The 15,381-nt window shown below is 45.4% G+C and overlaps 1 protein-coding gene across 1 annotated transcript in view; it reads left to right on the forward strand.

The window, feature by feature from the left end:
* LOC126336250 (nose resistant to fluoxetine protein 6-like) overlaps positions 1-15,381 on the forward strand; it is a 304,641-nt gene that overhangs the window by 115,901 nt on the left and 173,359 nt on the right. The window contains exon 4 of the mRNA XM_049999743.1: positions 13,564-13,778. Within this exon, the coding sequence (XP_049855700.1) occupies positions 13,564-13,778 (215 nt within the window). The remainder of the gene's footprint in view (positions 1-13,563; positions 13,779-15,381) is intronic.

Genomic DNA, 15,381 nt, shown 5'->3' on the forward strand with positions numbered 1-15,381 from the left:
TGGGTATGTTTGCCTGGAGGTCTCATCCTTGATGTGGAGGAGGCCCTGCAGGCGGCTATCGAGCGCACTGGGTGCAACAGTCTGCATCTAGTGGCACATGTCGGCACGAATGACGCCTGCCGCTTGGGTTATGAGGCCATCCTCCGCTCCTTTCGGCGACTTTGGTGAAGGTAACTAGCAACGCAGGCGGGGTGCAGGCTAAGCTGTCTATTTGTAGTATCGTACCCAAGTTTGATCGCGGTCATCTGGTTTGGAGCAGAGTGTAAGGTCTAAACCAGAGGCTCAGACGGCTCTGCGACGGTATCGGATGTGAGTTTCTCGACCTCCGCTATTGGGTGCAGAATTGTAGGGTTCCCCTTAATACTTCAGGCGTGCACTACATGCAGTATGCGGCTACTAGGGTAGCAGAGTACGTGTCGCGTGCACATGGGTCTTTAGAGGACCCCTCTCTCGGGAGCAAACACGAATTACCTGTTAAATCAGCCACAGCGACCTCAGAGAAACTTGGTCCTCGCAGATTTGAGATAGAAAAGATTAATATGATTTTAGTAAACTGCAGGAGCATCCAGGGAAAGGTTCCAGAATTAGTAATGCTTATTGAAGTTTATAATGCACAGATAGTATTGGGAACAGGAAGCTGGTTGAAGCCAGATGTCAATGACAACGAAATCCTAAGTTCAGACTGGAATGTTTATCGTAAGGATAGGTAAGTCGCCTATGGTGGCGACGTGTTTATTGCAGTTATCACGGATTCCGAATGTGAATTAATCTGTGTGAAATTCAGTATCAAAGAACGGTCAAAATGGTGATCGGATGCTTTTATAGACCACTTGGTTCAGGATCTGTAGTTGTAGAGAGCTTCAGACAGAGCTTGCAGAATATCATTAGTAATTTTCCTGATCATGCCGTTGTAATAAGGGGTCACTTCAACATGCCAGATATAGATTGGGAGTGTTATGCCATCAAAACTGGTGCCAGACACAGAGAATTGTATGGCATTGTTCTAGATGTCTTGTCCAAAAATTACCTTGAGGAGATAGAGAACCAACTCGTGAGGGTCACGTCTTAGATCTCCTGGCAAGAAACAGACCTGAACTTATCGAATCAGTTAACGTAGAGGAAGATATAGTGATCATAAGGCTGTTATAGATTCTATGACGACGGGTCCTACAAGGAATGTTAAGAAAGGTAGGAGGATATATTTGCTCTGCAAGGGTGACAGGATGCAAATTTCAGAATATCTCAGCAGTCAGCATCAAATATTCGGTGATGGGGACGAAGTTGTGTAGAAGAAAGGAAAAAATTCAAAGGCATCGTTCATAATGCTCTTGATAAGAATGTTCCGAGTAAGGTTTTAAGGGATGGGAAAGATCCACCATGGTTTAATAGCCGTATTAGAAAAGCGCTACGTAAACAAAGAGCACTTCATCTCAGATTCAAGAGAAGTAAAAACCTAGCTGACAAACAAAAGCTGAAAGAAGCGAAAATGAGCGTAAGGAGAGCAATGAGAGAAGCATTCAATCATTTCGAAAGTACGACGTTATCAACCGACCTGAATAACAAACCTAAGAGATTTTCGTCGTATGTAAAATCAGTAAGTGGTTCAAAATCATCTATTCATTATCTCAGCGACCACACCAGCACCGAAACGGAAGATAACAGAGAGAAGGCCGAAATACTGAATTCGGTCTTCCAAGTTGTTTCACCGCGGAAGATCGTAACACTGTCCCTCCTTTCAATCGTCGTGCGAACTTCGAAATGGCAGATATTGAGATAACCGATCGCAGAATTGAAAAGCAGCTACAATAGCTTAGTAGTGGAAAGGTTTCAGGATCAGATGAGATATGAGATATCTATAAGATTCTATAAAGAATATGTGAAAGAACTGGCTCCATTTATAACAGTAATTTATCGTAGATCGCTTGAGCAACGAAAGGTACCTGTTGTTGTTGTTGTCTTCAGTCCTGAGACTGGTTTGATGCAGCTCTCCATGCTACTCTATCCTGTGCAAGCTGCTTCATCTCCCAGTACCTACTGCAACCTACATCCTTCTGAATCTGCTTAGTGTACTCATCTCTCGGTCTCCCTCTACGATTTTTACCCTCCACGCTGCCCTCCAATGGTAAATTGGTGATCCCTTGATGCCTCAAAACATGTCCTACCAACCGATCCCTTCTTCTAGTCAAGTTGTGCCACAAACTTCTCTTCTCCCCAATCCTATTCAATACCTCCTCATTAGTTACGTGATCTATCCACCTTATCTTCAGTATTCTTCTGTAGCACCACATTTCGAAAGCTTCTATTCTCTTCTTGTCCAAACTAGTTATCGTCCATGTTTCACTTCCATACATGGCTATACTCCAAACAAATACTTTCAGAAACTACTTCCTGATACATAAATCTATATTCGATGTTAACAAATTTCTCTTCTTCAGAAACGATTTCCTTGCCATTGCCAGTCTACATTTTATATCCTCTCTACTTCGACCATCATCAGTTATTTTGCTCCCCAAATAGCAAAACTCCTTTACTACTTTAAGCGTCTCATTTCCTAATCTAATTCCCTCAGCATCACCCGATTTAATTTGACTACATTCCATTATCCTCGTTTCGCTTTTGTTGATGTTCATCTTATATCCTCCTTTCAAGACACTGTCCATTCCGTTCAACTGCTCTTCCAAGTCCTTTGCCATCTCTGAAAGAATTACAATGTCATCGGCAAACATCAAAGTTTTTACTTCTTCTCCATGAATTTTAATACCTACTCCAAATTTTTCTTTTGTTTCCTTTACAGCTTACTCAATATACAGATTGAATAACATCGGGGAGAGGCTACAACCCTGTCTCACTCCTTTCCCAACCACTGCTTCCCTTTCATGCCCCTCGACTCTTATGACTGCCATCTGGTTTCTGTACAAATTTTAAATAGTCTTTCGCTCCCTGTATTTTACCCCTGCCATCTTTAGAATTTGAAAGAGAGTATTCCAGTCAACATTGTCAAAAGCTTTCTCTAAGTCTACAAATGCTAGAAATGTAGGTTTGCCTTTTCTTAATCTTTCTTCTAAGATAAGTCGTAAGGTCAGTATTGCCTCACGTGTTCCTACATTTCTACGAAATCCAAACTGATCCTCCCCAAGGTCCGCATCTACCAGTTTTTCCATTCGTCTGTAAAGAATTCGCGTTAGTATTTTGCAGCTGTGACTTATTAAACTGATAGTTCGGTAATTTTCACATCTGTCAACACCTGCTTTCTTTGGGATGGGTATTATTATATTCTTCTTGAAGTCTGAGGGTATTTCGCCTGTCTCATACATCTTGCTCACCAGCTGATAGAGTTTTGTCATGACTGGCTCTCCCAAGGCCGTCAGTAGTTCTAATGCGATGTTGTCTACTCCGGGGGCCTTGTTTCGACTCAGGTCTTTCAGTGCTCTGTCAAACTCTTCACGCAGTATCGTATCTCCCATTTCATCTTCATCTACATCCTCTTCCATTTCCATAATATTGTCCTCAAGTACATCGCCCTTGTATAAACCTTCAATACACTCCTTCCACCTTTCTGCCTTCCCTTCTTTGCTTAGAACTGGGTTGCCATCTGAGCTCTTGATATTCATACACGTGGTTCTCTTCTCTCCAAAGGTCTCTTTAATTTTCCTGTAGGCAGTATCTATCTTACCCCTAGTGAGATAAGCTTCTACATCCATACATTTGTCCTCTATCAATCCCTGTTTAGCCATTTTGCACTTCCTGTCGATCTCATTTTTGAGAGGTTTGTATTCCTTTTTGCCTGCTTCATTTACTGCATTTTTATATTTTCTCCTTTCATCAATTAAATTCAATATTTCTTCTGTTACCCAAGGATTTCTAGCAGCCCTCGCCTTTTTACCTACTTTATCCTCTGCTGCCTTCACTACTTCATCCCTCAGAGCTACCCATTCTTCTTCTACTGTATTTCTTTCCCCCATTCCTGTCAATTGTTCCCTTATGCTCTCCCTGAAACTCTGTACAACCTCTGGTTTAGTCAGTTTATCCAGGTCCCATCTCCTTAATTTCCCACATTTTTACAGTTTCTTTAGTTTTAATCTACAGGTCATAACCAATAGATTGTGGTCAGAGTCCACATCTGCCCCTGGAAATGTCTTACAACTTAAAACCTGGTTCCTAAATCTCTGTCTTACCATTATATAATCTATCTGATACCTTTTAGTATCTCCAGGGTTCTTCCATGTATACAACCTTCTTTCATGATTCTTAAACCAAGTGTTAGCTATGATTAAGTTGTGCTCTGTGCAAAATTCTACTAGGCGGCTTCCTCTTTCATTTCTTAGCCCCAATCCATATTCACCTACTATGTTTCCTTCTCTCCCTTTTCCTACACTCGAATTCCAGTCACCCATTACTATTAAATTTTCATCTCCCTTCACTATCTGAATAATTTCTTTTATTTCATCGTACATTTCTTCAATTTCTTTGTCATCTGCAGAGCTAGTTGGCATATAAACTTGTACTACTGTAGTAGGTGTGGGCTTCGTATCTATCTTGGCCACAATAATGCGTTCACTATGCTGTTTGTAGTAGCTTACCCGCATTCCTATTTTCCTATTCATTATTAAACCTACTCCTGCATTACCCCTATTTGATTTTGTATTTATAACCCTGTAGTCACCTGACCAGAAGTCTTGTTCCTCCTGCCACCGAACTTCACTAATTCCCACTATATCTAACTTTAACCTATCCATTTCCCTTTTCAAATTTTCTAACCTACCTGCCCGATTAAGGGATCTGACATTCCACGCTCCGATCCGTAGAACGCCAGTTTTCTTTCTCCTGATAACGACATCCTCTTGAGTAGTCCCCGCCCGGAGATCCGAATGGGGGACTATTTTACCTCCGGAATATTGTACCCAAGAGGACGCCATCATCATTTAATCATACAGTAAAGCTGCATATCCTGGGGAAAAATTACGGCTGTAGTTTCCCCTTGCTTTCAGCCGTTCGCAGTACCAGCACAGCAAGGCCGTATTGGTTAATGTTGCAAGGCCATATCAGTCAATCATCCAGACTGTTGCCCCTGCAACTACTGAAAGGGCTGCTGCCCCTCTTCAGTAACCACATGTTTGTCTGGCCTCTCAATAGATACCCCTCCGTTGTGGTTGCACCTACGGTACGGCCATCTGTATCGCTGAGGCACGCAAGCCTCCCCACCAACGGCAAGGTCTATGGTTCATGGGGGGGGGGGGGGGGGGGGGGGGGGGGGAAGGTACCTAATGACTGGAAAAAACGCAGGTCATACCCGTTTCTAAGAAAGGCCGTAAAACTTATCCACATAATTATAGACTCATATCGTTGGCGTTAATCTGTTGTAGAAGTATGGAACATGTTTTATGCTCAAGAATTATGACGTTTTTGGAAAATGAACAGCTCCTCTATAAAAATCAACATGGCTCCCGCAAACAGAGATCCTTTGAAACTCAGCTCGCTCTGTTCCTCCATGAGATTCACAGCGCAGTGGACAACTGCGCTGAGGCTGGTGCCGTGTTCCTTGATTTCAGTAAGGCATTTGACATCGTCCCACAATGCCGTTTAATGAGAAAAATACTAGCTTACGGAGTATCAGAGCAGACCTGCGATTGAATTCAACACTTTTTTGTAGATAGAACTCAACACGTCGCTCTTAACGGAACTAAATCGATAGAGGTAAAGGTAATATCCGGAGTACCACCGGAGTTCACAATATACCAGGTGATCAAAAAGTCAGTATAAATTTGAAAACTGAATAAATCACGGAATAATGTAAATAGAGAGGTACAAATTGACACACATGCAAAGATCACGCTCTTACAGGAAATGCTCAATATGTCCACCACCATTCCTCAACAATAGCTGTAGTCGAGAAATAATGTTGGGAACAGCACTATAAAGCATGTCCTGCGTTATGGTGAGGCATTGGCGTCGGATGTTGTCTTCCAGCATCCCTAGAGATGTCGCTCGATCACGATACACTTGCGACTTCAGGTAACCCCAAAGTCAATAATCGCACGGACTGAGGTCTGGAGACCTGGGAGGCGAAGCAAGACGAAAGTGGCGTCTGAGCACACGATCTTCAAATGTGTGTGAAATCTTATGGGACTTAAACTGCTAAGGTCATCAGTCCCTAAGCTTACACACTACTTAGCCTAAATTATCCTAAGGACAAACACACACACCATTCGCCCGAGGGAGGACTCGAACCTCCGCCTGGATCAGCCGCACAGTCCATGACTGCAGCGCCACAGACCGCTCGGCTAATCCCGCGCGGCACACGATCATCACCGAACGACGCGCGCAAGAGACCTTTCACGCGTCTAGCATTATGGGGTGGAGCGCCATCCTGCATAAATATCGTACGTTCCAGCAGGTGTTTATCAGCCAGGCTGGGGATGATGCGATTCTGTAACATATCGGCGTACCTCTCACCCGTCACGGTAGCACTTACAAAACCAGAATCACGCATTTCCTCGAAGAAAAAAGGCCCGATAACGGTAGATGTGGTAAATCCTACCCATACCGTGCCTTTCTCGTCGTGCAATGGAGTTTCCACGACAGTTCTAGGATTTTCGGTAGCCCAAATTCTGCAGTTGTGGGCGTTGAGAGACCCTCGGAGCGTGATCTGAGCTTCGTCGGTCCACAACACGTTACTCAACGAATCGTCATCTTCCGCCATCTTTTGAAACGACCACACCGCAAATACCCTCCGCTTCACTAAATCGCCAGGTAACAGTTCATGATGCCGATGGAATTTGTACGGATAGCATCGGAGGGTACGCCTAAGTGCCAATCAAACAGTAGTGTATGGAATGCCGGTGCGAAGTGCGATTGCACTAGCGCTGACTTCCCCGTGCACGGACGAACCCGCTACAGTCTCCATTTCTTCCTGAACTGTCTTAGCAGCATTACGCCTTGTGCTCGGTCGACCACTACAGGGCTATCGTTTAAACAACCCGTGGCTTCGAACTTCGAAATGATTCTCGCTGCAGCTGCATTTGTCAACGGACCTTTACCCGTTCGAATTCCCTTCCTATGGCGATAGGATCGTAACGCTGAACTAGCAAATTCCCCATTCTGATAATACAGCTTCACTAAAAGCGCCTTTTCAAGTAACGTCAACATGCTGCGACTGCTGGCGCTGTCATGCACAGTCACTGACGTTTTGCTGTTCAGCTTCATCTGTCGGACATTTTGTGAACTTTTTTTGTTATAATTAAACCTCCTCATGTCATTCCAAGCATGTGTGTCAATTTTTACCTCTCTATTTACATTACTCCGTGGTTTATTTAGTTTTCAAATTTGTACTGACTTTTTGATCACCCGGTATATAAATATATATATATGATCTAGTAGAAAGCGTCGGATGCTCTTTAAGGCTATTCGCAGATGATGCAGTTGTCCATACCAAAGTAGCAACGCCAGAAGATAGTAAGAATTTGCAGAAAGACCTGGAGAGAATGGATGAATGGTGCATATTGTGGCAGTTGACCCTGAACGTAAATAAATGTAACATATTGCGCATACATAGGAAAAGAAATCCACAACTGTGCAGCTACACTATTGATGACAAACTGCTGGAGACAGCGTCTGCCGTAAAATATCTAGGCACAACTATCCAGAGCGACCTTAAGTGGAATGACCGTATAAAACATGTAGTGAGAAAAACAGATACAAGACTCAGATTCAGTGGAAGAATCTTAAGGAAGTGTAAGTCACCTACGAAAGAAGCGGCTTATAAGGTGATTGTTCGTCCGATTCTTGAGTATTGTTCATCTATCTGGGATCCCTATCAGATAGGAATAATAGAGGAGATAGAGAAAATCCAAAGAAGAGCGGCGCATTTCGTCACGGGATCGTTTAGCTGGCGAGAGAGCGTTACGGAGATGCTAAACAAACTCCACTGGTAGAAGTTACAAGAGGGAAGTTGTGCATCACGGAAAGATTTACTATTGACATTTCAATAGTAAATCTTTCCGTGATGCACAACATATTACTTCCCCGCACATACATCTCCCGTATTGATCACGAGGAGGAAATTCGAGAAATTCGAGCCAATACAGAGGCTTACCGAAAATCATTCCTCCCACGCACTATTCGCGAGTGGAACATGGTTGGAGGGATCAGATAGTGGTACCAAAAGTACCCTCCGCCACCCACCATTAGGTGATTTGCCGAGTGTGATGTTGATGTAGATGTAGATCGTTAGACACGATGGATTATACACTGACGGTAATGGAAACTGGTACATTATGAAGCTCAAGTTGGATATTTGTCATACTTTGTGCAGATGCTCATCACAGAACAGGTATCAAATGATAAAGCTTTCATTTCATTCAGAGCCGACGTCCATCATCAAAATCAATACGAGGTGTAACAACCACTGTTGTATTTGTCGTGGCCTGGAAGCAGACAGCCTCCAATGATTACCTTGAAGAATTTCTTGCCATTCCGAAGCAACTGCCATGACAGTTCACGAAGATTGCTGACTCGAAGGCATGTATGAAATCATATCTATTTCCATTACATCCCATACATGTTCTGAGTAATAAATCGGGGGACAAGGCCAGTCAAGGATTCGTACATTCCTCAACGCATATCCGGCGCGAACTGCAATCTTGCATTATAATGCTGGAATATGCCATTTGGTATCCTCGCCACTAAGAGAATGACAATAGAGCTTACTATCCTTGCCATATACTGCCTCACTTTCTGCTTCCGTTCAACAACTGCCAAATCAATCCGTTTCTCAGAGCCAGTAGCTCCGCACACCATGATTCCTGGAGTTGGAGAGGAAAATTTGTGGAAAATCGCTGTTACCAGGTGCCTTTCTTAATGTCTAGGGACACATTGGCGTCAGTATAACACCACAAGCAGAAGCGAGTTTCGTCGTTGAACGCAACAAAATGCCACACTTGTCCCACTTGCCTTTGGATAACTGTTCCATTTATCTATGGCTCTGCACCATGCATTGTTTGTTACGTGTGGTACAGTGTCAGCAGGAAGCGACGCATGACAAATCGAGATCTCCATGCAGGTAATCTTTTCGAGACGGTTCGTGGTGACAATCTGCGACGATTTCGGTTTTAGTGATTCGTATACTCGTCAATCAGTCGCCAATCCTACGATATTCTCGCTCTGCAGACTTTCGTCAAGGAGTCGTGTCTAGTCAGCCGCTGTGGCCGAGCCGTTCTAGGCGCTTCAGTCCGGAACCGCGCTGCTGCTACGGTCGCAGTTTCGAATCCTGCCTCGGGCATGGACGTGTGATGTCCTTAGGTTAGTTAGGATTAAGTGGTTCTAAGTCTAGGGGACTGATGACCTCAGATATTAAGTCCCATAGTCCTTAGGGCCATTTGAACCGTTTGAAGTCGTGTCTACGATTCTCGCTACATTCTTGTCTGGCCGCGCGGGATTCGCCGGGCCGTCTTGGGCGCTGCAGTCATGGACTGTGCTGCTGGTCCCGGCGGAGGTTCGAGTCCTCCCTCGGGCATGGGTGTGTGTGTTTGTCCTTAGGATAATTTAGCTTAAGTAGTGTGTAATCTTAGGAACTGATGACCTTAGCAGTTAAGTCCCATAAGATTTCACATACATTTGAACATTTTGAACTCTTGTCTAGAGTCCATCTTGTCACCACTTGTTTCGTAGCCATTGCATTATAATCAGAATGAATTTTCACTCCGTGTGCGCTTATTTGAATAGCAGAAGAGTTACAGGCGGAATTAAAGCTATAACCGGAGGTGGTGAGTGGTGTTTGGATATCTTAGTGGACAGAGAAGGGCAAATGCCCTGAGGTGGCACACGGTTTGGATCTTTCAGGAAGTTTCGTTGTGCTATAATAAATTTTCTGTGCGATCTGTCGGTATGATTCCCCCATGTGCTTCCTGCGATAAGCCCCATGGCCGCTTCCCCTGGCCATGGTGTGTTGCGATCTTCACCTAAAAAGTTCCAACATCATTAGACTCTCCTAAAGACGATGTGCGCTGACGCTGATCTCGCTGCATAGAAATGGGCTTTTCCCTCACTGAAAATAAGTTGGTGTAAGGATAAAATAAAAATCAACATATACCGAAATTACTGGAGTTACAATCTGGCAGCATTCAGTCAACTTGTTGGTAATGTAACATTGTCAGCTTTCGTCGGTGTATAAACGGCCTAAAAAGAGTTTTACACCACCCTCAAGACTAGAATTTATTTCTTTCAATCTTGTTCGTTGGAGCACAGGAAGTCGCTACCTGCAGCCACCTGTGCACTGGACACAAAAAGGACGCAGGCTTTCTTGTGCAGATGAACTGAGAGGACTGTGTCTCCGTTCGTGGACGGGACAACAGTCCACAAACAGACATCACATAATCATTTCACACTTCGAACTTTCGCGCACTGCAACTGAAATATTGGAAATCTCTGTTATAGGAAGAATACAGCAAAGAAGAGATTGTCCAGGATATGCAGAATAGAGAGCTGTGCAAAATGAGAAGGAATACTGTATCCATAAGGCGCAACTTGTTAAGCCAACTACGTTTCATCACTTGTACGAATCAGAAATGTATGACTTATATGTATGTTCTAGGACTGAATAGCGGAACTCCTTGGATCATCCATACATAAAATAAAGACTCTTGTCGCGTTTTCCTGTCCGTATGTAATCTCATGAACTACTGTAGAGATTTTGATACGGTTTTCACTAAAGCCCGTCTCACACGGAGCAAGGTTGCGAGATGGCGTGCGTGGCTGCTGTCTTGCAGGGAAAGGAGCCGGCTATCTTCCTTGCCGAAGCTCTCCTACGGTACAAGATCGGCAGCTAGTTGTGCTGTGATCGTTGCATGTTGTATCGAACGAAGATGAGTGCTTCACGTACAGGTGTTCAGTGAAAACTAGCGTTATTAGCTGTTTTGGTGCTAAACGATGCAGAAATGCATGCTAATGAGAGAAGAAGAAAGAAAGAATGGACGAAAAACTGGATTAAGAGGAGAAACGCTCGAAAAGGTGTGCTCTCCATGTTTCATAAAGAGTTGAGGTTAGTTCGCGTAACACCTATTTTAATTTGAAAAGTATCATCATTTCATAACTGTTTGACTTTATAAATATACCAATAATGACTATTATATACGACTTTATTTTATAGGATAGAAGATCGTACATCCTTTGCAAATTTTATACGAATCGATGTATATGGTCGAACAAGACACATGGCACTTGCAACTCTTTTGAGTGCTTCCGCACGCAAGTGTTTATTACAATAGTTTGCGCTTTTCATTATGTACTGGCACTGTCCTTCCCTATAAGTATATATCAATACTTCAATCGCTTCCCTGGACCACTGCGGTGCCATTATTTAATAATTATAACTTCCTACCGCACCTCACAACAGCAGAAAAGCGACTATCAACAAAGGCTTCCCGCCCAAGCTTTCCGCGTCTGACGTCACAAACGAAACGTCTCATGATTGGCCAACGCAGGTAGCACGCAGAGAACCTCACAAGAAAAATAGCACCGGACCTATCTTGGAAATCTAGCAAGATTCCCAGCAAGGTAGCCCTCTAGCAGACGACGGAGCCCGCAAAGGAGCCGTCGCTCGAGCCAGCAAGGAAACTTACAGCGAATCTTGCTCCGTGTGAGACGGGCTTTATAGACAGTTTCATTAGGGGAGCTTGTGGACAGAGGAGACAGGCTCAAACCTGCTGGACTGCAGTGCCAAGCCGGTGCAAGCCACCACCACTGGGAGGCCGGTACGGGCAACCGCCGACTTCTTAAACGACCCGTGGTGTAGCACCTATGAGATATTAAGCTGACTAGAACATTGCTTTTGTATTTTATGTTTAAGGCGTGTGAAGGGAAACGTAGGGAAAGGCCATACAGAAAATGTAGATCACACTGGAATGGCGCTGGAGTGGGCAGGCCGACAAGCGATGGTAGATCGTGGAGAACTACCTTGCTGTCGGGCAGTCTGGGTGGACGGTACCCCGTAGCTCCCATCATTGCCAGGAGATGTCACTCCAAACGCCATTTGTAGGTGAAACAGGTGCTACCTGAGAACTTTGCTGGCATGAGCTGCTTAAACTGTTTAAATTATATGGAATGATGGTACTTAGCGACATGTTCTCTGAATTTGAAGCATAACTATTTGTAGTGGCCCAGACAAGTCGTCATAGATACATAGTGCTACCCAAGTAAAGCCAATACGATTTACTAGTAATGTTTATGGTTACCTCATTATGTGTTTCTATAAGACAACACGCACTAATGAACGATGGAAGCAGAGGTAGCTGCTGCATTGGAGAGCGTGTTCCTCTCCCCGCAGACAATGTATATACATTGTCTTCTGTGTGTCATGTGACTGCTATGTTATCAGCATCACACCCAGCATAGAAGGTGCAACACAAGCGATATCAACACATGTGGTAGCGGCAAGAATGCGTCTATACGACGTAATGGATACTGCATTTCGAAAACCGTGCAGGTATCACGCTTTCTCATAACCTTGCGTTAAGGCTGTCACATCATCATTCACGGCCACCCACCAACTATAGAGTCAATGTCCGTGGCCAACAACATGATGTTGTCAGGGTTTATCCACGACAGCTGCAGATTCTAACAGAGAACAGAATGACAGTCGTGGAAAACATCAGTCACTAATTCAGTACTGTATAACAAACGGCGAGCAGGACATGCCGTCCAGAACCTCCTCTTCAGCAGGGGGTACAGCAGCCGCCGCCCAATACGTTTACCTCAAGTCACTCACGTCACCGAAAACAGATATTGGTATGCTAATATCTCGATATGCTGACTTGCCCTACTCGATCACCAGATCTTCAAAACGGCTCTGGGTACTATGGGACTTAACATCTGAGGTCATCCGTCCCCTAGAACTTAGAACTACTTAAACCTAACTAACCTAAGGACATCACCCACATCCATGCCCCAGGCAGGATTCGAACCTGCGTCCGTAGCGGTCGCCTAGAACCGCTCGGCCACACTGGCCAGCAATCACCAGATATGGGACATCACCGGACGACAACTCCAGCGTCATCCAGCATCAGCATTAGCCGTCCCTGTATTGACCGACCGCGTGCAACAGGCATGGAACTCCATGCTACAGTCACTCCCACACCTTGCACTCAAAATTAAAAAAATAAAAAAGTATGTGAAATCTTATGGGGCTTAACTGCTAAGGTCATCAGCCCCTAAGCTTACACACTACTTAATCTAAATTATCCTAAGGGCAAACACACACACCCATGTCCGAGGGAGAACTCGAACCTCCGCCGGGACCAGCCGGACAGTCCCTGACTGCAGCGCCTGAGACCGCTCGGCTAATCCCGCGCGATGCAATCAACATTCTGGAGGTTACACCAGTTGTTAATGTAATAGCATACCGCATTTGGAATGGTTATCTTGCGGTTACATTAACCTGTGATTGTGCAATCAAATATGTTACCTAGACAAATGTATTCATGAAATTTCATTACTTTGAATTAATTCTTTCTTGGTGTTGCGATTTTCTTTCGTCAGTGTGGTTGTTAAATGAATCGACTGTGGTTGCAGTTCGCGGGCGACCAGGTGAAGATCCGCCGGGACAAGGGCTGGTGGGCGGTGTGCGTGCCGGCCTCGTGCTCTCCGCCGCAGGTGCAGCGCGCCCTGGACGCGGCATTCAGGGTCGCAGGGCCGCGCATGCGCCTGCAACTGCGCGCACAGCTGCGAGACGACTACTGCTCCACGGGGGAGCCCCTGCAGCCGGGCCGCTCCACCATCATCTTCGTGTGAGTAACGGCGGCTCCTCTCGGCGGGACGTTTCACGTGCTCCTGCCTGAAAGACGGTCAAACCGAGAGTAGGCGACTTTGTGTGGGACGCACATGCGTCATCACAGAGCGTAAAGGCCGGAAGTTTGCTCGTTTTGCAAAGCAGGATAGGCGACGATCAGTGGCGAGTCTGACGGCGGAGTACATTGAATGTGCGGACACAAGCACACCACTCAGCACACATTGTTGAAGATGGAGCAGAGCAGACTAGCGACCTAATAACATCGTCAATTACGATTGCCGTGGGCACGGGATCGTGGCGACTGAACCGCGAATCAATGGAAACCGGTTGTCGGGTCGGGCGTTTCTTATTACACCAGGTCGATGGTCGATGTCAGAACAATCTGTCATTTAAGGTGAACGGCTGCTCGAAACAAATATCGTGCCACATAAGCAGGGGGCAGGGGCAGTGTTATGCTATGGGGGACGTACACTTGGGCCTGTGGTAGTAACCGAAGGCTCCATGACGGCTGTGGAGTACATGAATATTATTCCAAACCAACTGCACGCTTCATGCTAATAGTGTGCTTCACGCACAAACGAAGTCGACACTTAGGTCAGTGGCCAAGGCCTCTGGCATCTCTATAACCCCTCCCCCTTTCCTCCTTCTCCCCCTCCCTCCCACCCCCCATTACAATAAAATCAATAGAGGAATAGTGAAGCAGTAGTTACCAAGGAAGGGGATGTACATGTATGTAAAATATTTGCAGTCACTCCACCTCCTCCCTACCATCCTTCTCTGCCGTCTCCATTCCGCTCCCACAATTCTTCAAACCTTTAACTGTCCTTTCACTTTCTTTCTTTTGCTTGTGCCTTTTTCCCGCAATGACACAGGGTCGGCATTGTTAATCGGAATTTACAAGGTCAATTTAAGTGGGTGGCCGGATGCCCTTCCTACCGCCACCCCGTAACCTCTGGGATGGTATTAGTGTACCCCAACTGTCTGTGTCTAGTGTTATCCATCGAACAGTGCGAATGTGTTCAGATGTCTGTGAGCTGTGTAACTGGGGTGGAACGTGGGGACCAGCCCAGTATTCACCTAGCTGGATGTGGAAAACCGCCTAAAAGCCACATCCAGGCTGGCCGGCACACCGGCCTCCGTCGTTAGGCCACCAGGCGGATTCCATCCGGGGCCTGCGCGCCTACCCGAGTCCAGGAAGCAACGCATTAGCTCTCTCGACTAACCTCGCGGGTTAGTCAAACAGGTTCACTGCATCGTATTATTTAAGCGATGATATTGCAGCTGCGGTAATGGGGACGCCTTATTTCATTGAAAAACTGACCAGGAAGCAGGAGCAACGATGTATTACTAGACAATGGTACATAAACAATTCAATGAGCTTTGTTAGACAGAGCTTGAGTGTGGGGTCCGTCGTGAAATCGACACGTTTGGTCGACAGACGATGTCCCTCACCCCACCGCAGGCTCTATGAGAAGAGTGCCGGATGTATGCGCAGCAGAAGGACGCGTGGACTGCGAGTACCCGTTCTTAATGATTTACACCACTGCAGACAACCGTTAGAGAGTAATGTAACCACAACTGGCCGTAGACAGTGCCCAGAT

Source organism: Schistocerca gregaria, chromosome 2 (assembly GCF_023897955.1).
Source record: "Schistocerca gregaria isolate iqSchGreg1 chromosome 2, iqSchGreg1.2, whole genome shotgun sequence".
NCBI lineage: Eukaryota > Metazoa > Arthropoda > Insecta > Orthoptera > Acrididae > Schistocerca > Schistocerca gregaria.